Source organism: Lolium perenne, chromosome 6, assembly GCF_019359855.2.
Source record: "Lolium perenne isolate Kyuss_39 chromosome 6, Kyuss_2.0, whole genome shotgun sequence".
NCBI lineage: Eukaryota > Viridiplantae > Streptophyta > Magnoliopsida > Poales > Poaceae > Lolium > Lolium perenne.
In genome coordinates, this window is record NC_067249.2 from 37166607 (window position 1) to 37191920 (window position 25314).

Here is a 25314-nt window from a genome sequence, read left to right on the forward strand (position 1 = left end):
TCGGGGCCCTCGATGAGGTAAAACCCTTACGTCATGCCTGTCTGATTTTGATTATGAAAATATCGGGTTACAATGGGGTGCCGAAGGTTTCGGCTGTGATCTCGTCGAGAGGCTAAGTTCTACACGGACCTAGCTCTAGACTTGCGGTGGCTAAAGTTGCTAAGATTGATCCCGTGCCTCGGCAGCCCCTCTCCTGGCCCTTATATAAGGGGCCAGGTCTCGAGAGATCTGTCCGGGCACGACTAGGTTACAAAAGGTCCTAGTTCTAGACTTTCCTTGTTTGATTTGTCTCTTCATCTTGTTCTTCAAGGAATCTTCTTCGGCACCGACGTAGTGGCCCACCTTGCCATCGGGTGTCTTCATGGGCCTCCAGTTGGGCCGCATAGGATAGGGCAATAATAGTTACACGAAGGGTAATGCCCATGTCAGTAGCCCCTGAGTGTCTAGCCAAAGATATTTCGGGTAGAGACTAAAGCATGCCTCCACCGAATGTTCTTCTCTCTTGATAATTCTTGTCCTCTTTGTAACAGCATCATCTCCTTTTATCGGGTGCGCATCCAGCGCTCCCGATGGGAGTAGCCCCCGAGTCTAGGTACGGATGCTTGCAATCCATGCGTAGACTCAAGTTGTGCCACTCGAATGTCTTCTTCTGCCGAAGCTTTCTGCATGTCTTCATAGGTCATCTGATACATTTGCATCGGGGCTTGTATTGTTTTAAGTAAGGTTTAATGCGTAAAGGATATTGAGTAACGTGCCCAGCTTTTCTGGTTAAATGCCGATGGCAAAACAACGCTACCCTACACAGAATCAAGTCCCCGGGCATGATCCTGGAGTGCAAAAAAGTTTGTCGGGTGCGCGTCCAGTGCTCCCGATGGGAGTAGCCCCCGAGTCTGGGCACGGGTGCTTGCGACCGGGTGGAGACTCGAGCCGAACATTCCATCCTTTTCTTCAGATATTTTTTTCACGCCCTTCTTTGTAGGAAAGTCTTCGAGTCCAAATTTATCGGGTGCGCGTCCACGCTCCCGATGGGAGTAGCCCCCGAGTCTAGGTACGGATGCTTGCAATACGTGCGTAGACTCAAGTTGACCACCCGATGGTTTTGGTTTTTCTTCGGATACCTCAAGCGAGCTTCACGACGTCACTCATGACGTAATTACTGTTGCAATTCTGACTGACAGGACACGACCTGTCAGGCCCATCCTATTTCTGCGCGGTTCTGTTTAAGAAATGACCACTACTTGCGTGCAGTTACCAAGGTGTCTACTCGATTTCCGCGATCGATGATGAAAAGAGGTCCCCTTAATAAATTGGAAACAACGACACGTGCCCGCTCAATCCTCAGGCTTCCTTGCACTTCATAATCTCTCGGGGCAAACTCTCCCCTTTCCACACTTCATCCTCGCGTCCTTTTCCTCCTCATTCATCCTTTTCGTTTATAGCTACAGCGCCGCCGCCGCCGTTTCCAGATTTTCCTCAGATCTCATAATGGTGAAGAAGAAGAACCCCACTCTCGCCACCAGTGCTGCGAGCAGTGGTGCCGCCGCCAAGACTTCTCCAAAACCGTCGAGGAGAGGCGCGCCAGATGCTCCTCCTCCAGCTCCGGCGCCGCCAGCGCCATCGAGCTCCACGGCTGGGCCCAATCCCGTCGATTGGCCGGTGTCCACTACTACAAAGCGTGACGGGAAGAAGGACCGGAGCCTCGGATTAATTTCTTCTGATGAGGGGAATGTTATTCTTCCATGTGCGATTTCACGGCCCAATCCCCCCGCCGGTTTTACTGTGATGTTCTTATCTTTCTTGTATCGAGGTCTTTCGCTCCCTGCTCACAAATTCCTTCGTCACCTCCTTCGAGTGTATGAGATTCAATTGTGGCAGTTGACTCCCAATTCAATCCTTCATCTTGCCATTTTTATTACCCTCTGCGAAGCATTTTTGGGCATTGAGCCCCACTTTGGTTTGTGGAAGAAGATTTTCTTCATGAAAAGATACAACAACAGTGGTGGATCTTTCGTCATTGGCGGAGTTGGGTTTGTTGCTCGCAAAGAAGTTAACTACTTCAACTTTCCAATGAAAGAGTCTGTGCAAGGATGGAGGCTGAAGTGGTTTTATATCAGAGACTCATCAGCAGTCGACTCCCAGCTCCCTCAATTCTCCGATGTTCTAGAGGCCACACCCAAGAAGTCTTGGAAAAATATCCTTTCACCCAACGAAAAACCAATAGTCAATAAGTTGTTTGACAGATTCCTTCAGATCAAGGAATTCGATGGTCAAACCATGATAGGTACGGAGGTAGCTGCTGTGTTCTTGAAACGTCGAGTTCAGCCGATCATGTCTAGGGACCATCCGATGTGGCTGTATTCGGGTCCCAAGGACGAGACTAGAGTAAATATCGCTGAGTTATCCGAAAAGGAACTGATTGATGAAGTCCGGCGCCTCACTCTCTTTAGCCAGGAAGATTCAATCCCACTGATATCTTCTCAACCACCATTCGATGTTGATCATCTACCAACTGAGGTAAATTTTTCCCTCCGTGCTCTTATTGTGCTGTTCTTCTTGATCATTGTAACTGCCATTATTCTCACTTATTTACTTCGACAGATCCCCATGGCTCCCGAACGTTTGCAAGACCTGTCGAACGATACTTCCGAGAAAAGGGATTCCTCAGTCCCCGTAGGATCCCATACTGAAGGAAATGCAAGTCCAAAAGATGAACATGATGACCCAATGAATCCTGAAGCTGTCTTCATCAATCCTCAATCCTCAGCCGATGATATAAGTGACACAGCATGGTCAATGCATGATGACGACACTGATCGTGCTGCCTTTGTTGATGCAGCTGTGGAGGAGGCCGAGGCGTTGCCTTCGAAGAGACCATCCGGCGGCTTTGCCGACGAAAATGATCTTTTCGATCTGTAAGCCCTTGCTTCTTTTTTCCAGGGTTGTGTTCTGTCTTTGCCATTCGTATCCTCTTTTGACTTTGCCGATTTTTCACTGTTGTAGTAACGAGGGTTTCATCGAGCCTCCGTCCAAGAAGGCTAAATCTTGCACCATCCTGCCGAATCCCGCAGCCTCCGAGGCTTCGACCCCTGCTGCAGCCCCCACGGCCCAGATGTCGACAGCTTCTTCCCTTTCCAAGGGGAAGGATATTCCTTCGACTGCTGCAGTTACAGCTTTTCCTCTAGGGAAACCTGTAAGACTTTCCTGCTTTAATGCAACATCTCCTGAGTGGACCTCGATCAAATTATTAGTTCGTTGACAATGAATTCTCCATCTGATAATCATTTTTCCTTTTCTTCTTAAGGATTTGCGAGCTTTCATCTCTTCTCTGGAGGCTTTCGCCTCCCAATATATTTCTCTGGAAGTTGACAAGGCCGAGCTGCAAAAGGAGGTCAAATCTTCTTCCTCGAAGTTGGAGGGCGCAATAAAAATGGCTGCCGAGGCTCGCCAGGAGGTTGACTCCTTAAAGGAGGAACTCGAGGGGCTGAAGAAGAGGCTGAAGGATGAAGAAGCATCCAGGCTAGCTGCCGAAGCTCGGGTGATCGAGAAGGATGATCTTCTTCGCCAGTCTTCCTTGGCCTTGCTCAGTAATTCCCTTTTCGCTCTCTCATTGATTTTTGCTTTGCAAATTCAATTCCTAGTTAATGAACTCCTCTTATTTCGTTCTTCACAGAGGTTGCCGACATCCCTGCCGAAGCTCTGGACAAGCTCCCAAACAATTCTCCGGCAAATGCTCTGTCGATGACCCTTGCGTCTCACCATCTCGTTCAGGACCTCCTTCAGAGGGGTAAGGGAGCCATGTCAAGGATGCACTCGATGTTCTTCCCCAAGATCGATCAAAACAAGACCTTGGGGCAGCTGATCGACGCTTTTGCCATCAACACAAGGGAGGTTATCGAGGTATTCAAACGTACTTCACGTACCTATGGTGCCCTCCTAGCCTTCCAGCTTATGATGGGTCATGGCTTCAACGCCGATATTGAAGAGATGTCCAAAGAGCTGCCGAAAGAGCAAGATGGGCGATTTGTTGACTTGGGTGCCTTTAAGACCTCGGCACTTAAGTGTGCTCACCAGCTCCTTGAGCTGGTCTCGGCAAAGAAAGCGTCCATTGGTCCAAGCTTGTCAAACCAGACCCACGCCCCCTGATTTTATTCTTGTAATCTTGCTCAGTTAAAACAATGTCCTGTCATAAGACTTCCATGGTTGTAACGAATTCCGTGATGGCAATGTTGCCAATGTCCTCTTACTATAACACTTTTATTTGCACGCTCCCGATGGGAGTAAATTCCAGTGTTGAATCCATATAATCCATCATGCCTTTTAACAATTTTTGCAGGTTTTTCTTGTGCCTTCATTTACCGATGATTCTTTGGGTGCTTGTTCTGAGAGTGATCGACTCCAGCGCATGAAGGATCGAATCGCTCAAATGGAAAAGGATATGCGCAGTACTTACGCCTTGGCTGCTATTATCAGGAAGAAGAACGAGCTTGCGGTTGACGCAGAACGCTATGCTCTTGCCGAGTTGCATAGAGCCACAAAGAGTTTGAACTGTAAGCGCTCTTGTCCTCTTGCTCCTTGTTTTTCCATGAAAGGCATCTTCTTATCTTCCTTCGTCTATTTTTCTAGTTATAGCTCTGAACCCCAGCTGAGGAGAACAAGCGGATTCACAAGCGTGTAAATGCATTGACTCAACTATCATCTTTAGATGAAGTTTTCTGGAAAGAACATTCGAAGGCTTCCACTGTCGCGAAGTTCCAAGACCGGGTCAAGCATGTCCACCGTTTCTTCGACAAGTGCTATAAAGGGCTGAGAGTGATCTGGAAGACGATGTTCTCTTTGGACGCGGTCCCTCCCACGCTGTTGACTTTAATGTCAGAATTTAGTAACGCCAAGAAGATCCGAAGCTTGGTTCAAGCACAACTTCTTGCAGGAGCTAGAGCTGCGCTCGCCCTCGTCCTTGTATGTCATCCTTCAGCAGACCTGCTGGCAATTGCCAATGCGATAGGTGATTTGGGGTCGCTTTACCCGAAGGTGGACCTTCCCGCCGCCATCATTATTGAAAGGCTTGAAGGACCTCAATGGCACCCGAAGAAAAAGAGTCTCCACAGGAGTAATTCAAAGGCATGCCCCTATTGTAAATAGAAGACTTTGTTACTTGCTACATCCGAATGTTCGGATGATTATGGTTAAACTATTTTTATCGGCAGGTGTATATACATGTGCCTCTACCGTGTTAGTGCCGTTGGCAAATTTTGGAGTAAATCTTAATTACTCGTTTTTACATCTGTATTGTGATGCATACGTATGTTTGTCAGCAGCAAATTATTTGAGTGATCAGCTCGTGTTGCGGGTCTTGCTAAACCCGTTGTATGTGCAACTTTGCTTTCAACCGATGCATGTCTTGACAGCAGCTGCCGAATAGATCGGTGGCACTAGATCTGTCGATGACTCCGTCGCTCTTTGATACTTCTGTAGTTTAAAGTACCGAGTGTAGGTCGTTTTCGTACGTGTTTCATGATCCTTGCTATCTGTGGCGCTCTTTGAGGCATCTATAGCAAAGGAAAAGAGCAAGGTTCCCGTTTATTTTGCATCATAGCACTCGTAATTTCAGATGTGGCTAAGCTGCATGTTGAGATAGATAAATTAAATGACCTCTTAGTGGGGTTTTGCTTTATAAGAGATATAGATATAGATATATATAGATAGCTATGGTACATGATAAATTCACCAAAACAATGTCAAAATAAATGTTGGGGAGGAAGAAAACATTCAGACTTAAGTAACATGAGCAATGAGATTTGCCAAAAAAAAAAAACGGATAGTAGGATACATATGATTTGCACCGAGAAACCTTACTTGGAGATGGTGTCGAGCGGTTACATGCACAGGGTGTAGTCCACGGCGAGTTGCACGTCCCTGGCAGCAGTAGTGATTGTTAGATGGTCCAAGGATCTTGATGTAATTTCTATAATGTTTGAAGTGCTTTGTAATTCTTGTGAACTCATGGAATGGATTCGAATCTTTCTCGCAAAAAATAGTAATATAGCTAGTAGTAACGCACATTGCTAGAGCTAATGTGTGATACCACTAAGGCACCAAGGCATGGTGGGTCACTCTTAAGAGCTGCCTAAAATGTCCACCCCCAAACCCAGTGGATCGCCTTTTCAATTTTAAAAAGTAAAATAAAATGATATAAATTTTAAAAAAATAAAATTCTTTGAAATGGCTATGTGTTATGTGCTCTAGTTGGTAGGAAAATTAAGAAAAATGATTTTTTTTTTTTTGCAAAATGGCGCCATGATTCGGCAAAACGGCTTATCTGGTTGCATAAAGGTTTTATATGAAAATGTATCCATGGAAAAAAGTCACACCCGATTTCAACCGCCTATGGCCGTTTAGAGATTTTTTAGATTTGCCAAAATCAAAAAGAAAATAGGAGTTTTACGAGGTTATAGATTTCGATCATTTTTTTTAAAAAAAAGTTAGTGGTGTACCAAGGCTTGTGGCGCGCTACTGCTATGTTGGACGGTCCCAGAGCCGACTGCATGATTCAACGGCTCCCAACGTGAGTAAACAAATATCCCAACGTGAGTAAACAAATACACAATCTGTGTGCTCCTAAGTCCCGCGTTCTGATTGATCGATCCTAGTCCCTCTCTTTCATCAAAAAATTCCTTATCCTACCTCTATTCTCCTTTCCTCCCCTTATCCTTCCTCCTTTCTCCTTTCCTCCTTCCTCCTCTCTTCCCTCCTCCCTCACTTCTGTTCATCCATCTGAGACAAGAGGCTTCGCCGGCGCACCTCTTCCGGCCATCTGTTTCGCCGGCTGACGCACCTCCTCTGGCCATTTGCTCTGCCAGCCAGCACACCTCCTCCACCGTTCGACGCCCCTGCTCCTCCCTTCTGCCTTCCTTCTTCCTCCTCTCCTTTCCTCCCTTTTATCATCTCCTCTCCTATCCTTCCTCCTCTTCTTCATCTCTCGTTTCTGCGCCCCTGCTCCCTCCTCTCTTCCCTCACCTCCCCGGCCATTCAATCCTGCCTGGCCATCGGTTGTGCCCTCCTACCCGGCCGTCGGCCACACCACCCTGTCGTATGTCATGTGGAGCACACAGAGAATGAACCAACGCAGAACGAAATTTGAAAAAAATCAAATTTCAAAGTTTCAAAAATATAGTATTAGCGCACCAGAAATATAGCAGTGGAGCACTAGCTAGGTGGTGCTCCACTCGTAGGGCACATACTAGTGGCGTACCACTGCTAATTGCTACCAATGGCACACTGGCTCACTAGTAGTGGCGCACATGTGGTGCGCCATTGATGCCCAAAACTGGTGTGCCACTAGTAGCTGTTTTTCTTAGTAGTGTGTGCGGCCAGAGTCATCCATGAGCAGGGCCGCGGAGGCGTCAGAGTGATCAAGGACCACAGGGGAGCACAGCCTCATCAGCGTGGTGAACTGTTGAGTCGCGTCCCAAAATGATCATCGATTTGGGGGAATCGATTAGGCTGGCCGGTGACAAGCGGCAGGGCGTCCATGGTGTCCAATGGTGCTCTAAGATAGGGGTGTGCGGTCAGAATCCGAAGACATGATCCAACGGCTCCCAACTTGAGCAAACAAACACACGGTCCTTGTGCTCCTTATTCCCATGTTTGTATTGGTCGAGGCACGTCCCTCTCTTTCATCCACAAATCCCTTATCATGCCTCCTTCCGCCTTCCTCCTCTCATCCCTCACTTCTCTTTATCCATCTCGGACAAGAGGCTTCGTCGGCGCACCCCCTCCGGCCATCTGCTCCGCAGGCCAGCGCACCTCCTCCAGCCATCTCATCCACCGGCAGACACCCCTGCTCCTCACTCCTGCCTTGCTTCTCTCCTATCCTTCCTCCTGTCCTCTCTTCCCTCTCTCCTTCCTCCTCTTCTCCATCTCCCGCTCCGGCGACCCTGCTCCCTCTTCTCTTCCCTCCCCTCCCCAGCCATTCAATCGTCCCCGATCATTGGCCCTGCCCTCCTCCCCGGCCACCGGCGACACCACCCTGCCTGATGCCATGTGGAGCACACAGAGAATGAACCGGAGCAAAACGAAATTTGGGGAAAAAATAAAAAATAATCAAATTTCAAAATTTCAAAAATGTAATATTGGTGCAACAAAAATATAGTAGTGGCGCACTAGGTGGTGCGCCACTGATAGGGCACATACTAGTGGCACACCAAAACTGTTGCGCAAGTGATAGCTCTTTTCCTAATAGTGTATGCGGCCCGAGTCGTCCATGTGCAGGGGCTACGGAGGCTCCAGAGTGATCAAGGAGCGGGGGGAGTGGCCTCATCAACGTGGTGAACAGCTAAGTCGCATCCCGGAACGATCATCGGTTTGGGGGAATCGATCAGGTGGGCCGGTGACAAGCGGCAGGGCGTCCATGGTGTCCAATGGTCCTCTAAGCCAGGGGTGTGCGGTCCGAGCAGAGGTCTCGTAGTAGCAGAACACTTACATATCATCGTCTATGTTTGCGGCACCTCCAATCTTGCGGAAAAGTGCCCGGTTAGATTTCCACGTTCAAGTCCGTGAGGAAGGATCAAAGCCAAAACGAACCGTCCTGCCCCCGCGTCGCCCTCCCTCTAGAGACTCGGGGGAAACCCTAGCTGCCAGCCACTAGGGCCTTCTCCCCTTCCTCCCCCGCATTGTCGCTGCTCGAGGGGCCACCGGCAAAGCCATGGCGCACCCCAAAGAAGGTGGCGGCGGGCGTTCTTCCTCGCGGGCAGCCTGGCGCGCGGCTACCGGGACGGATGCGTCCCGGCTCCGGGCGGATGCCTGGAGGCGAGGCAGGGGGCGTTGGGCGCAGCTGGGGATCGACGAAGAGCGGCTGGCGGCGCCCGAGGCGGCGGCGCTGCAACTAGGGCTCGATCTAGGCCCCATCCGGGCCTGACGGGCCGAGGCTGTCACGCGGCGCACCTGGCAGAGACTCTACGGTGCGGCGCGGTGCCCTACTGGGCGCGTGCTGCTCCTGAGTTCCCTCGGGCCGTCTGGCCAGGGGCAGCTTGCCTCTCCACGATCTTGGTTGTCGATGGTGGAGGGCCGGCTGTTCGGCTGCAGGGCGCTGCTTAGCGAGGGTTTTTCTTCGCCTAGCGGGTCTCCGGCATTGCCTCGGCCAACCCGGGATGGTCGGTGCCATTGGGGTCCGATCTGAATAAAGGCGGCGGTCCTTGGATTCTTCTCGCACCAAGTTAAAGATCTATCGTATCCTTGTTCCCATCAGTCTGGATGTATTGTCGTGTTCCGGAAGGCCCTTCCTGCGAAATTTATTGTGCGAATAATGCCTGAAGATTGCTGGATTGGGTGGTTTCGGTCGTGCGCACCCATGTTTTTTATCTGACCGTTTGGTTTCAGAGGGAACACTTCGAAGCTCTGCTGGCTGTCAATATCATGGAGCTTATTTTCCTTTCATGGTGCTGGCGGAGAAGATCATGAAAGCCGAGATCGGTGGAATAGCAATGATAATCGCATCTTGGTGGTGACGTGGAATTGGCTTGGTGCTTCGTGACTTGAAACAGCAACTTGTATGTGGACGCGACTGCACAGGAGAAATTCAGAGTCTTATCTTCCAGAGTGAAAATTCAAGGTCTAGCTTTAATTGGTTGTGCCTGACAATGTTCTTATTGAAGACATTGTTTTGAGAGTGAGAACTTTCTTCGGGGTGAAAACCTAAGGTCTATGATCAGGTGATGACAGCGTTTGTGCACTGTTTTCTTCTTGGAGGCGTCGTTTATGGAGAAGCTGATCTTTTAGTGTAGTCTTGATGGTGTTAGTGTTGTTTTTTCAAGAAATGAATCGTTGTAGCGGGACTTTTTCTTTTTTGTAATTCTTCTCTTGTTTTTGGCTGTGTGCATCTTTATGTCATTAAAGCATAATGTTGTTGCAGAAGCTGGGTATAATTTGACCATGGCGCAGACATGACATCCTAGCAGTCTCACATCTGAATTTTCTCCATCTCGTGTTCTTTCCTGTGGCTGCGCGGTCCTCGTTCATTTCTTTCTTTGGAGACGGAACAATCGTGCCGTCATGGCCTTGGCGAACTCAAGCCCGACGCCGTCTCTGGTAGTCTGGGTCTACCGGCAGGAGGAAGCCATGCATCATCACCTCTAGGCCACTGTCTGTTTCTCCGTCGTGTTCAATGTCGCCGAAAGCTGTCTCGACTAGAGACCTAACTAATTGATCTCTCTCGATGCAGCTAATCAGGGACGGACGATCAAAGGGCATCTCCAGCGGCGCGACTATTTTAACGTCCGCGAGCGTTCGTTTGCGTCGCGCTGCGGACGCTAAAATGACCATTTTTGTCCGCGTGTCCGTTTGCGTCTAGGACTGCTCCAGCGGAGCGACGCATTTTTTTTCCTTTTCTCCATTTAAACATAGTTCCAAATATTACATACTGAAACATGATTTTACACAAACTAACACATAGTTTGGAACATGGTTTCACAAACTAACACATAGTTTGAACCATGGTCGACACAAATATAATTTTTTTTTAAACAAACCAGTTGTGTTGATTTCCGTATGTTCGCTGCCAAGAAAGAATATTCGAGGGCACACCCAATCACCCAATCTGGAAAATCCAGCGGGAGGAGATGGTGCCCTTGTTGGTTCTACCGATGACACGAACATCCAGAAACTTCCACTACTGGCTTCGTCTGGCCCGTAGCTAGATTCGCTGCAAAGAAAGAACACTCGACGTTCTAACTATCGGTGTCCGAGTCGGATTCGCCGGTGTGGTAGTGCCTGCGGCAGGCTGTGTCGTCGAACACCTTGACGATCATCTTGCCGTCCCCCTCGTAGAGGAAGGTGAGCTGGCAGCCGGGCTTGAGCGCGAGGTCACGGGCGAACTTGTCCCACCCCGTGTGCAGGTACATCTTGCCCTGCCCGTCGAACAAGACCTCCACGGACCAGCGGCAGAAGTTGCAGCAGGCCTCCCGTAGCTGCAACTGCGCCGGCTCGACGCCGTCGACGAACTCGGCGAACTTGTCCGGGAGCCGCTTGATGGCGAGTGGGTCGTCGTCGGTGCGGAGGAGGAACTCGAAACAGCGCTCGTCCTGCGAGGACGAGGAGGGCGCGGGCGACGGCGAGCGTGGGGACGTAGCTGCTCCACCACGGCGGCCCCTGCCCCGGCCACGGGGGCGCCCAGGGCCGCGGCCTCGACCGCCTCGCCGGCCACCAGGACCGGTCATGGACTTCCTCGCGGGCCTGGCTGCGTCGCAGGAACAGCTAGGCGGCGCTACGGTCGAGCTTTGTGGCGGCTAGGGTTTCTATGGAGGAGTGGATGAGGAAGAAGAACGCGCGCCCCCTTTATATAGGCCGGCGGCATGCGGTGGCCGCGGGAGGCGTGGCGTCGCCATTAACGTGGTTGGCGGAGGTGGGCGGCCGCTCGGCAGCCGAGGCATCGCCATTAACGTGGCGCAGACTGCCGAAGCCACGCAGCGGCGCCAGTCGCTGACACGTTTGAGAAGATGCATCGACGCAGGGTCGCTGCCAGGCGGGCTCGACGAAACGTCCGCCGGACGCGAGCGGACACTTTCCGCGTCCGCCGAGTGTCCGCCAGAGACGCATCCAAGACGCATATTTGGACCAGGTTTACGTCTCCACGGACGGTTCAGTCACTTTGCGTCGCCCCACTGAAGGTGGTGCCAGACGCATTTCCGGTCACGGCGGATGAAAACGGTCGCTGAGCGACCGTTTGCGTCGCGGAGATGCCCTAGCAGAATTATGGCGCACGTTGGTTCGGATTGGACTCTGTTCATGTACGTGTGAACGTGAGCTGCATCAAGGACTCTGTTCATGTACGAGCGATTGGGCGACGGATATATTCCCTGGTTTTTTTACGGACGAAGCAAAAACTGATTTTTTTACCTATCAACACCATGGATCTCAATTTTAATACTTCCTCCCAAAATCTAAGGCATCTAAGGATTAGTTAAAATTTAATATTTTTTTAAGTTTGACCAAGTTTATACATAAAAATATAAATATTTACAGCACTGAATCAACATGAAATAGATTCACCATAAAATATATTTTCCTAATATGTCCATTTGACATTGTAAATGTAAATATTTTTTAAAATATTTGGTCAAAGTTAGTAAAGTTTAACTGTTTGATCAGTCTTTAGACACCTTATATTTTAGAACGGAGGAAGTAGTAACAAGAAGAATTCTAATTTTAAAAATAGGTTGAGATCCTGGAGAAAACAGGGCAAGATACACTACTTCAACAAGGGTGGAACAAGAAGCGCCTCAACTTCTTTCGGAGATTTTCTTTTATGATTTTTTTTTTTTTAAACGAGGCAAAAGCTTTGCATTTCATTGATATAGGAGAAAAGAGTTTGCACGTTTATAAGGAAAACTGGCCGAAAAACCGTTACAACACGACACCACACACCAGCCCCGAGGTTGCGCTCCACACGGGTCGACGACCAACCAGGTCAACACCACACCTCAACGCAACAGGCGGAGGCGAAAGACCGGAGCCACCGCTCCAACTACCACACCGGCCCCAAGGCCGCGCCCCGCCTGGCCGAAGACGAACGCGCCTCCGCCGAACCACCAAAACACTGCACAAGCCCCTCTGTCTGGTGGACGTCCAAAGCGAGGCCCCAAGAGGCAAAGCTACACAAGAGCGCCGCCCACGCCCGATCCCGCGAGGGATCTAGGGTTTCCCCCGGAGAGCCCGGGCGGAGATCATGAGACACCCACTTCGACGACGCCTTCAAGAAGGATGCGGTGCCCACGGGCGTCACCGTCATCGGTCCTGGCCGGCCGCCAAGACAAAGCTAGCAAGAGTCCCAAAATCTCGCGCCCACCCAACAAGGACCGGCACAGACCACCACCTGCATCCGCCGGATCGCGACCCCCGGAGCAACGCGTCTGTAGCCAACGGAGCACTGCCGAAGAGCACCGTGGGCGCCGCCGGAACGCCACATAGAGGGGCCGCCGACCAACACCAACGCGGGGCTCGATGACGAACGCCGAAGCCCGCAGACAAGAGCTCCCAGATCCGGCCGCCGCGCCGCCCACGCGGCCACCGCAGCCGCCGCACCGCCGAGGATTCCGGGGCCGCTGTCCCGCCGCGCCCCTCACCCAGCACCTCCTCCAGGCACACCTCCACCGTCGAGCGCCACCGCCCCTGGCATGCATCCACGGTGCACCGCGGCATCACCGAGCAGACCCGCCGCGGACGTCCCATAGCAACCTCGCCGCCATGGCAGTCCTCTTGCAGCATCTTCGTGGCCAACCCAAGGCCGCCGCCACGCAGCCCACCCGGCCCAGGGCTAGGCCAGCACCGCGCCGCCACAGCATAGTGCCTATGGCCCGCACGACCCTAGCAGGCCCAAATCGGGGGCCGCCCATGGCGCCACCGCCTGCGCCTCCGTCTCGGTCTCCGACGCAACACCGCAACAACCTCGACGCTGAAGAGAGCCACCGCGCGCCGCCCGTAGCTTCGCTGCCGTCAGCAGGGTCCCACGCGCCGGGAACGCGAGGAGCCAGAGAGGAATCGCCCCGCCGCCACCGTCCTTGAGGCGCGCGCGGCTTCGCCGGCGCCCCCTCCGTCGGCGGCGATGCAGGGGAGGAAGAGGCAGGGCCCAAGGGCCGGCGGCGCTAGGGTTTCCCCGTGTCGCCAGAGGTAGGCGACGCTCTTTTATGAAACTTGATTCAGAGTTTGTTTTTGCACACGCGCATACATCTAGATTGTCTCCGAGTCGGATGGCTACCAGGTCGGCCTTAAGAGCTTAACTTGCCCGTAACTGATTCGACGATGTACGTAACGTGGATCTATTTGTCCACGATTGATCAAAGCTGCGCCACCAACGCTGTACCTATCTTCTGACCGACGCCCGTGGAGCCTCCAACAAACTCATCCATCTTTGCCAAAGCGATCAGGACGACGACATCACCCATGGAGGACCCGACCCAGCTGCTAAACTCTGACGTTCTCGCCGAGGTCCTCCGCCGCTTTGAGTCACCGTGCCGCCTCGCCGCCGCTCGCTGCGTCTGCAAGGCGTGGCGCGACGTCGTTGACTCCTACGGCCTGCTGCGCGTAGACCTCCTTCCTCTCTCACTGGCCGGCATCTTCACCAACATTAATGATGTCACCGAGTTTCCGAAATACTTCTCGCCCGTCTCATCCGCAAGCATCGCTCCCTTTGACTACTTAGATACCCACGACGCCGACAACCTGATGATCATGCGACACTGCAATGGCCTCCTCCTGCTTGGCTACGAAGAGACAAGGGTGCTTAACCCCGCCACTCGCCAATGGGCATGCTTGCCCTCTCCTCCCTCGATGTGCACGCCATGCATGGAAGGCGCCGACGAACTCATAAGCTCTTGCACGACGGATCATGATATGTACCTTGTGTTTGACCCTACGGTGTCGTCGGACTATAAGGTCTTCTTAATAAAGTATATTCCATACCATCCTTATCCCGATGATTACTTTCAGTTAGCTGAATCGGAAGTGCACGCACGAGAATGGCCACCTTCGACCTTCGTCTTTCTTGTCTTCTCGTCGAGGACACAGCAGTGGGAGGAGAAGCTGTTCATTCGAGAAGGGGAGGCCGCAGGGACCATTGGCCATATGTTCAATATCTGGCCTTGTTACAGGTATGCAGCATACTGGCGAGGAGCACTCTATCTGCACCAGCATGATTTTCTTATGAGGTATTTGGCTTACTTGCACCTTAAATACTAAATTAATCGTGTTCAACGTTTATCATGTTTTATATATTCTCTCTATTTCTGCAGAGCAACCTTGGCAGATTGTAAGTACCAAGTAATTAAGATGCCAACAGATCTTCATGACATAGAACTTGATTTCCATTATGTAGGTAAATCGGTGAAAGGGATATACTGTGCGGTACTTTATGGATATGATGGATTACGCTATGGATATGATGGCTACGGACTTCAAGTCTGGTTCCTCGACGAATCAAGCATATGCATGAAGTGGGATTTGAAGTGTAACGTCAACCTTAAGCCTTTGCTGGCCGATTTCCCATGGAATCATGATTATAGGGCTTGGGCCTTACAACATGGTGGCGATGATCACAGTGACATAAGCAGAGCACCAAGGGGAGAGGAATTCGATTGGGGTTTTGACTACTATAACCCACATGAACATGAATACATCCGTAGATATGCTCTTTCACTACTCGGGTTACATCCAAACAAAGAGGTTGTCTTCTTTCACACACCCTCCAAAAGAGTAGTGGCATATAATTTTGATAGCTTCGAGATTGAAGACTTGGGGCACTTACCCACGGAAGAGCCTGGCGACGTATATATGTCTTTTCCATACATGCCATGCTTTATTGGTGAGTTATCAGACAACTAGGTTAGAAAGGCTATCAGGATGTGCAGTTAACACATGTTTCTTATGTGCTTATAATTTGTACTAGTAATCATCCTTGTCCAAGGCATGTTCTGTCCCTATACCATTCTCGATTTGATGGAAGAAACTCTTGTTGTATTTAAAACAAAACAATGGTAACATTGTTTCTGGTAGTTTGGAACAAATAATTCTACGTTATCATGGAAGAAAATAATCGATTTGATGGAAACAAATGAAACAAAACAACGGTAACATTGTTTCTGGTAGTTTGAAAGAAATAATTCTCCATTATCATGGAAGAAAATTATCAATTTGATGGAAACAAAACAACAGCTACATTAATTCTAGGAAACATCATTTGTGCCAGAGGCAAATTTCAGCAGCCTTGTTTGGGAATTAGAAGTTCGTTGTATTAAAACATGGTGTGGAAGAAAATTAGGAGTTATATTTACATATTAATTAATTGATAAATAGAAAGTCATGTTTGTAACGTTTGTTTCGAAAGAAAAATTGCAAATTGTTTCTAAAAAAAATTGTAGTCTAGTTTCCTCAGTCTGAATCAAATGTTTTAGTCAGACAACTTTGCTCCGGGAGTGCCAGAAGCGCTTCACAACTAGTCCAATACCGATCCTATGACAGAAATGTGTAGTCAAAAGAATAAGAAGTGTTAGCTTCGAGGTACAGATATCAAATACATGGCTGATCTCATTTCATCTCCATAATTTTCTTTTGGTGGAAAATTCATCTAAACATAGCCAGAAATTTAAGAACGTCACAAAGAGAGACAAGACAAAGGTTTATCATAAAGGTAATGTAAGAGTGCTCAAACCTCCAGCACTCATATAACATCATCAAAACCACTAGTATCACATTGCAGGACCATAAGCAACCGCTTCTATCTCCTCACCTTGTTCTTCTTCTGCCTCAAGTGCACTTCCCTCTCTAGCGCAGGTCAAAGTCAAACCATCACCATTGGAACCCAAGTTTCTTCGCATCCTGTCCCAACGGTTCTCAAGCACCAAGCACTCCTTAAGCTGCATAACCACCTCAGCCATCGCCGGACGCTCCCGGGAGACCTCTCGCTTGCAGTGCAGTGCAAGGGCGACAGCTTTTCGGACAGAGTTGATATCATAGTCCCCTCCCATCTTTGTATCCACAATGTTTTCCATGGTGCCGTGGTCGAGGCTCTGTTGCACCCACTCACCAATGTGGATTCTCATGTTGTCGCTGATCGGTACGACTGGAAGACTGCCTGTGATGAGCTCCAGGAGGACGACGCCAAAGCTGAACACATCGCTCTTCTCGGTGACGCGAAAACTGCGGAAGTACCTGAACAATAAGTAGACACATAGATCCTTAATTCTGAAAAACAATGGCAACGTATGAAATGTTGACGAAGCAAGTAGAGGCTATAGGAGAAGGTATGCCGTTCATGACGTACTCGGGATCTAAGTAGCCAAAAGTACCAACTGGTTCAGTGGTTATGTGTGTTTTTGAGTCACCAAAAACCTTGGTCAAGCCAAAATCAGCAATCTTAGCCACAAGATCAGTCGCCAGGAGAATGTTCCTGCTCTTCACATCTCTGTGAATCAATTGTGGTTTGCACGCGATGTGCAGATACTCAAGACCTGTCATAAAGAAAATACTAAATACTATTTTTTAAACAGTTCATGCGTAAAGGAAATCTCAGGTCCTAGTGAGTGGCTGTTAAGTCCAAAACCTTGTGCAGCATCAAGGGCGATCTGAAGACGTTGCTCCCAAGTGAGCGGTCTACTAGTAGAAGTGGCTTGGGATGTCAACAGAAATTTAACATAATTAGTTTACAGAATATTTGGGATAAACCTAAGAACCTCGATTAGATGATATATAGGAATGTATATCTGAATAGATAAGACGAACAACCTCTCAGATAACTCTGCAGGTCCCCTTCGGGCATGTACTCGTAAACAAGAGCTAAATGGTTTATGTCTTTGCAGTAGCCAATTAAGGAAACTAAGTTCTTGTGGTGAATCCTCGTCAAGTGCTGAGCCTGCAATAGCATGCAGAAGGGTTTTTTCATATAATTTAAGTAGAACGTGTAACACGAATCTTTAGTGAGTAGAGTTTTATCTACAAAACAACATAATTCTTTTTAGAAGTGCTTTATTTATAAGAATTCTTAGAGACGGCAACCAAAAGAAATCGGCTGAAAGACAGATGAAAGAAAAACAAATGTTGTGACAGAAAAATCTTTGAACTTGATTTTCATTTTACCTCAGCCAGAAACTCTTTACTCCCTTGGGACGATGACTCGGAACGCACTTTCACAGCTACTGAGTTTCCATTCTCCAAGTAGCCAAGGAAGACTGGTCCAAACCCTCCCTTGCCAATCTCTTGGCTGAAGTTATCAGTAATATGCTTCAGTTCTCTGTAAGAGAATTCTCGGTTTTCAAGTAACACTGATTCATCTGTGCAAAGTAGTTAAAGGCAAGAATTTTATTTTAGTATAAAAAAGGGAAAATAAATCAAAGTTCATGCTATGTTATGTTATGCACTGAATAGAAACAATTGTTTCCATCTGACTGTTACCTTTTCCTTTGAGCACTGGGCGTAGCAGAACAAATAAGACAGTAAACAGTGCAGTGGTTCCTTTGAGCACTGGGCGCATCAGAAGAAATAAGACAATAAATAGTGCCATGCTGGCAACTATTGGTACAATTATTGCAACTAGACGTGTCCCATTGAATTTCTTCCGACCTGATATGCAGGCAGTACTATTGCCACAAAGATTTGCATTATCACCAATCCTGACAATATTAAAATGTACACAATTTCACATTAGTAGCATGCTTCCATGGTATTCCAAATGAAGAAAGGTTCCGACTATAAACGCAAGAGGGAACCAATTAATCTCCACAAATTTTCTGATCGATCAAACCTAATAGTCAGGTCTAGTAAATGTAATACTGAAAATATTTTCAAAGGTAGTTTCATAACTAAGGCTCTATAAGAAATGAAACCACCCATAACATGCAGCAAAGTGAACTGATATATAACATTCTTCCATGCCTCCCGTGGAAAAATGAACCGTCATCATATAAATTTTACTTAATGATGTTAACCAAAAAGTACTATACCCTATTAAATGAATGATACACAGTCAAAGAGGTTGAAGAACAAAAGACCCAAATAGCATAACATAAAGTTTTAAGAAGCTACTATAATATTAACTCAATAATTTAAAAATATTAATGACATCATCTGAACATGTTGAGTGTTTGTATATTATTTTGAATGTTTTTTTTCTCTAAAGTATAATGAGATTTTAGTTCTAGTGCATTCTTATCTTTTAGTAAATATAAAACAAACCTTATTGATAGGGACCCATTTTTGGATTTTTGTAGAAGGCTGTCAGGAATTGGTCCACTGATATCATTGCTGGTCAGATCCCTATAAAGAAAAAGCATGATATACCATAACCATAAAACTGTTCTGTCCAGATGCAAGAAAGAGCAGATAAGTAATAAAACTTACAGAAATATTAGTAATGAAAGTTGCCCAAGAAAGTCGGGAATAGGCCCAGACAAGTTGTTGTGTGACAAATCCCTGGAAGCAGCAAAAATATTTTGAATTAATCTAGTAAGGAATGTGGAATAAAATGCTTTGGAAAATGCTACTTTTCAGCTTCATTTCGTGACTAAATACAAGAGGCAAAAGAATGCAGCTAGTCAATGGCTTAATTCATGTAAATGAAGAGAATCACGTTGCTCTTCCAAAATATATTGTTAGTTTTCTGGAAGTATATTTTCAGTAGACGGTGAAGACAAACATGCACATATCATGTGTCCAGAGTTCCCGTATGGTCGTATGGAGATACGCAGGGTTTCCCTTCTTTCCTGAACACATAGATACAGATAATTCAAGAGTGTCTCTGTAATGCTGTGTAAATTGTTTCAGATGATGCTGAGTAACTCAGTTACCGTGCAAACATGTTAATTATCTTAATATTATCTGTGTGTTTTTTTTACGAAATTTGAAAATATGCTTGTAAATTTTGTGGATGTGAATATACAGTTCAAGTGTTCAACATCCTTAAAGAAATAGAGACCTTTGTTTTTTTTTACATGTACATCAATTCCTAGATATACTAAAACATAGAGGATGAGGAAAAGGGCCACGTGTCCATTTTGCTAGTAATAACAAAAGTAAAAGGCAGCACCATATTAATATAAAAAGAAATTATGATTAGAAGTCAGAAACCTACAGATACTGGAGTGCCTTGAGATCTTTCAAATTAGCAGAGATGTCACCAACTAACCCAAAGGACGATAGGTTTCTGCCAAAAAAAAATCCAGAAGAGTTAACTTCTCTTGTCAAAATGTCCTATCTCAAAATATTCAGCCTATAACAACTGGTTATCTTTAGTTCATTCAATCATAGTTATGAAACGTACAATGCTGTTATTTTAGAGGGATCCGCTGCAGAATATGAGCATTTTAATCCTCTCCATACAAAAGCTTTTGGAGTACATGGATCTCCCATCCAGTTTTTTAGCACACCAAAATCTTCTTGGATGGCCATCATGGCTTTAGCTGTTTTGCGAGAATGAAGAGTGGTTAAGCCGATACAAAACATAGAGATAAGCAGAAAAGCTTTAAGATACTAATACACCTCAAATGTGATTAAAAAAAAGCAACTGGGATACTATCAGTCCAATACATCTCATATTGCAAAGAGGGTGTCTGCTTCTCAACCTTGAATTTGGCAAGAGTTTAATTTTTAACCTTTATATACTGTAGAAGTGTTTGAATTGCAACCACTAACTGTTGAAACCATCCGCTTTCATCCTCAGGTAGCTTTACAAGTGGTTTTTGTGACGTGGATATGATGTGTCCACAAGGACACTGCTGTCAACAAAAATCTATAGCAGCAAGCAGTCTAAAACAAATTCCACCATTACTGGATAAAAAACCTTTCACAGAAAATACTGCAAAAAATGGTTGAAACAAATCAAACAACAGGGCACGGTGATATGGCAGTGATCTGGTGGGCACGTGATATCCATGTCACGCAAAACCACTTACGCAACTAATCAGGGGTGAAAGATGAACGGTTTAAATAGTTTCACGTTAGGAACCAAACGGTTTTAGAGTTATGGTTTCAAAAGTGAACTTTTCCCAATGTTTTTATTACATGTGGACATTTTTCTGTTAAAGTACACAAAACCCATTACTCTATCACTCTAGTTTATTATACCCTCTGTAGTTTAAACTACTATTGCATCAGTAAATGCATACCATCTCCAGGGTCAGTTGCAACCTCAGTTATCGGTTTCACCAAGTACATCTCCATGGCATTGAGGATAGGTGGCAGTGTTGCATTTTTTGTAGAAACAAGTGACACCCTAAAATTTGACATCCCATCTACAATGCCTGAAAAATAATTGGCAAATAGGTATGTTGGCGTGTAAGGTTGTGTGTTCCATGTCTTGTTATTGATAATGATATCAAACTGCCGCACCGCATTTCTGGGTACATTCTGCAGCTCAGCCAAGTAGAAAACAAAGAAGTACTTGGAGCTTATGTCCACCGATGTATCAGATGGATCCCACGAGAAATCCATTCTTGAGCTATTAACAGTTGCTGCATTTTGAATAACAGATGACGGCACATCGTAGACACCGCTGAGGTTATTCTGAATGTCATATGTTGTAGATATCTCCGTCCAATTCGGAACTGCATCATACGTTGACCAGATGCGGTCATGGGTGTCCGAGGGGTACCTGTTTAGACCAATGAAATACATATATTTATTAGTTGTATTATAGGCCACTGAATTATTTAGAGTCAAAACAGCGATATCGTTATCAGAGTATACCTTGGGCACAAAACTTATGCAATACAAGTCTACACTCATTTTTTTAGTTCACAAGATACACAGCCACCAAATTTTACTTCTATCGATCCAGATAGAGATAACACTGCAAAGTTAAAATTTTATTACAAGAATTATAAGTTGAAAACTAACCTGATTATTGATTTGCCTGTGGGCCCCAAGAGGAACCTATTAGAACTAATCAGCGCGAGTGATTGACTTGCATTTACCGGTGGGTAAAGAGTGGTGTTCAGTGACCTCAACTCCAGCGCAGATATAAAAGGAGTTCCCCTCCCTTTGTTAACCAGACAAACTTGCAGGTAATCAGTAGGAGACACAACTATGATGTCCATCCAATTAACTGATCTTGCATCAAAATTAACTTCATGCCAGTAGTTTGCTCCCAGGTACAGATCAAAGATGGGAGGTTTACCCAGGCCGTCGTAGTTTCCATAGTAAAAGGAGGCACGAACAAGGTACCTGTTTCCTGTCACCAAGGACCTCAGGGTGTAGCAGTTCCTTGGGCCATGTGGAAAGAACCGGAGATTGAAGTAGCCTTTAGCAAGTGATGGATTTATGTAATCTGAGGAGATGTTGCGATTTTCTCCTGTGCCGATGAAACCATAGTCTGATACATATAGTATACTCGTAACGGGATCTTGGTGGGTAGAGTACACTGGGATACCACAATCGATGCTTATGAAACCTGGAAACAAGATACAGGTTGGAAAGATTTATATCAACAATGGTTATGCGTCGTGGATTTCTATCACTTTTGGGTAGCATTTATGGGCACTGCAAGTGCTTCTCAGTGTGCATTCTCTGAACTGAACTGAAAGAGCAGTGATAAATAAGAACAAGGGACAACGCACCTAGATCATCAGGCTGGGCATGGATGAACTGAAAGATAAAGAATAAGGGAACTGCAACGCATAGATTCATGAGTCTTCTTTGCTTCCGTGAGCAAAACCAGAGTCGTGTAGCTGAGCGAGAGGCAGAGGCTATGGCATTTACATATGCATGGGACTAACAAATACTTGTGCGTGCTTGTTACTGTTCTAGTCAAGCAAGTCAATGCACAGCAAGCAGGTTCTCTATCACGTGCTCCAAAAAGAAAACTTTTCTTTTTTCCCTTTTGTGACGATAACTAAGCATGCTCCACCAATAGAAATGTTACAGCTACTACATTCTGCCAACTTTTGTGCTAACTGACACAGATTCCTCTGGTGGCATTAGATGGATCGAGGGTGTCTTCTCTGCTCTAGCACTAGCTAACAACTATCACAATTGGCACACTGTAGCTAAGCCAACAACTTCGGATGGAGCCCTGCATCCACACAGCGACCACGTACCTTACCTGGCACGGCCGTGTTCGAAGACCCTGAGGCGAGGTCGTCACGCGCAACCCGTACCCTGACGGTGATGTCACATGTACGAGCTCACTGGTGAGGCCGCGTCAAGACATCACCAACGACTCAGCCAGTGGAATCCAGAGAGTGGACTAACCTTAGCTTGACCTCGGTCGGTCTCAGTGGGCATGTCGGCACGACCTGCACTAGAGGTGATGTAGGCAATGGAGGAAGAGTCATTAGGCCGAACACCCTGCGCGCACGCCGCCCCGGCGACTGGAATCGACCCCGGAGGAAGAGTCATTAGGCCGAACACCCTGCGCAAACGCCGCCCCGGCGACTGGAATCGACCCCGGAGGAAGAGTCATTAGGCCGAACACCCTGCGCGCACGCCGCCCCAGCGACTGGAATTAGTAACAACATATCCCCGAAGTGACGCGCACGGAAGCGAGACCATCGCGGCACGTCTCGAACCTTGGTTTTGCGCTCTAATCGAAATGGAAATTCCGTCCCTTGGTTATGTGGCTCTAATCGTTTGTTCAGATTGTGTATGATAGCTGCAATTCGTAATCTCCACCGGCGCGGCCCATAACAGCCCCGATAGCGATTTGGCTTACATCGGCGCGTCCCAAATAGCGTCGGTACTTTTTCGAGCCTAATAGAAGCGTCGGCAACCACGTGCTGCTTCCTTGACAAAGGGCGAGAATCGGGAGTACCGGTAAAATTTTGAGCGCGGGTGCCGCCTATCAGTCACACATCCCAAAAGTATACATCTTTTCCACCAAAACTTCGTCTCCTCCGCCGCTCATTTCTCTCGCCGTCGCTCCATCTCTCATCCAACCTCCAAACCGAAAAACCCTCGTCGCCGCTCCATTTCCCCTTCATGCATTGTTTCAACAAGCTACAAGGTTGCAAGAAATGGGACGACCTCCGCCACACTCTAAACAAGGACGGGGAAGATGGACCGGTCGATCCAGCCGACGCCTCCACCGAGCGTCCCATTGGCAACAAGAAGGCCAAGACCAAGAGGAATGCGGCGCCGGCATTGGCCGCCATGGACGCCTCCCTCGAGAAGATTATAACCTCATTCTCAATGGAGAACAAGGGAGCGGCGGATAGAGCCGTCGTCGTGTGGAAGGCAATCCTCGACAAGCAAGACATGAAGATCGAGTTGGAGAGGGAGACTGTGGAGGCGGCAAAGATGGAAGCTCACGCCGCTGCCATGAATGCCACCAACGAAGCGACGCAGCTTTCTTTGGCCAAGATGTCTTAAGAATCCAAGATCTTCATGGCCGACATAGAGAAGATGGACCCGTTGGCGTGGGCGTGGCACGAGATGTACCGCGAGCGCATCGGCCAAGAGTTGCTGGCGGCACGAGCTGCGTCGGCGTCTCCCTAGGCACCCTCCATGTTCATGTCTCCGTCGGCACCCTCCACGTTCATGTCTCCGCCGGCACCCTCCACGTTCATGTCTCCGTCGGCACCATCGACGTTCATGCCTCCCCCGGCGACCGTGGATCCTATTGCAGCGTCGGAGCTGCGGCCGGGGCTCGCCGCCGATGAGGAAGTCGTCGAGGTTGAGCCGCCCTTGACCTGTTCATCTGGTCAGTTTGCTTGGAAGCCGAACTTGTATTTTGCAGCCGGAGACCGTGATTCGGTGGCCGTATGTTGGCCAAACTTTATATTCGAAAACCTATTCGAATTTGGTGGCCATGTGTTGGCTCAAACTTTAAATTCGGGAACTTATTCGAATTTCTATGCTTTTGTTTGGGTTTTCAATTAAAATTATCTATCGGGGTTGTCGTATGGGCACGCCGGTGTGGAAGCAGCTCCACCAAATGAAGGATGTTGTGCCGGCGCGACCCATACGACAGTGTCGGTCCCCCTGCCAGCGACTATATGGGGTGCGTCGGTGAAGATGCTCTTACACTTTGGAGCGGTGGAAATTCAAAATTTCATGGTCAGCAGCCCTTTCACCTAATGGACTCTTTTGATTCATAGAATTTATATGGAAAATATGTAGGATTTTAGATTCTGCGGGAAACTTTTCTACATAATCTAGGAATCTATTGTATAGGAACCAATTTTATAAAAATCTTGTACACCGTAGTGTAAATTTTATAGAAAAGAAATATTATATCACGCCCATGAAAAATTCTTTTGTTGTAATTAAATATAGTTCATCTTTTCATAGGATTCAAATAGGCATGATATTTTTATTCTATGCTTTTTATTCCTATAATTTCCTATCCTATTAATCAAAGGAGCCCTATATCATTATGCTTCCTTTTCAGATCAACGATATGGGCACACATTAGGTCTCGTAGATCGGATTGATGCTGTTGCTTCCTCCGTTCCAAACTAAGTCTCGTAGATTTCTCTACAATCATTGGGACACACAATACAGAATTGAGGGAGTAAAAACTCATTTCTAGGATGTCCTAACCCTCTGGGTTGCTAATATACTATATGTTGTCAGTTGTCACCACCCCTTTCCCCTTCCAGATTTCCTCGCGCGGGCGGCTCCAAAGATCCTTGCCCTAACCCTGCAAGAAGTCAGACGGAGACTACAAAGTCAAAAAGTAACGTCCCATCAGGTCGACTCACGCTTACAATGCGGCTGGCCTCTATTCATGAACTCTAGAACGTCCTAGGCACCATTCACGATGTTTAGAACGTCAGGGCATCTCCAGCGGGACGACGCAAACGGACGCAAAAAACGTCCATATTTTGACCATTTGCGTCG

General features: G+C 47.5%; 1 protein-coding gene across 3 annotated transcripts; it reads right to left on the minus strand.

The window, feature by feature from the left end:
- Positions 1–16049: 16049 nt before the first annotated feature.
- On the minus strand, positions 16050–24703 carry LOC127308335 (probable LRR receptor-like serine/threonine-protein kinase At1g05700). 3 transcript variants are annotated; one of them, XM_051339129.2, is made up of 14 exons: positions 23043–24703; positions 22092–22949; positions 21373–21925; positions 20643–21127; positions 19799–19937; positions 19610–19681; positions 18880–18951; positions 18715–18795; positions 17935–18152; positions 17620–17813; positions 17269–17395; positions 17087–17152; positions 16808–16994; positions 16050–16695 (listed from the first exon to the last, which is right to left on the minus strand). In XM_051339129.2, exons 2-14 carry the CDS (start codon positions 22159–22161, stop codon positions 16233–16235), a joined length of 2727 nt encoding a protein of 908 aa, XP_051195089.1. In that variant the 5' UTR covers positions 22162–22949; positions 23043–24703; the 3' UTR covers positions 16050–16232. The 3 variants fall into 3 exon arrangements, with proteins under 3 accessions (XP_051195089.1, XP_051195088.1, XP_071677695.1); XM_051339128.2 differs by having other exon boundaries at positions 22092–22632; positions 22726–24703; XM_071821594.1 differs by having other exon boundaries at positions 22092–24703.
- Positions 24704–25314: the final 611 nt, after the last annotated feature.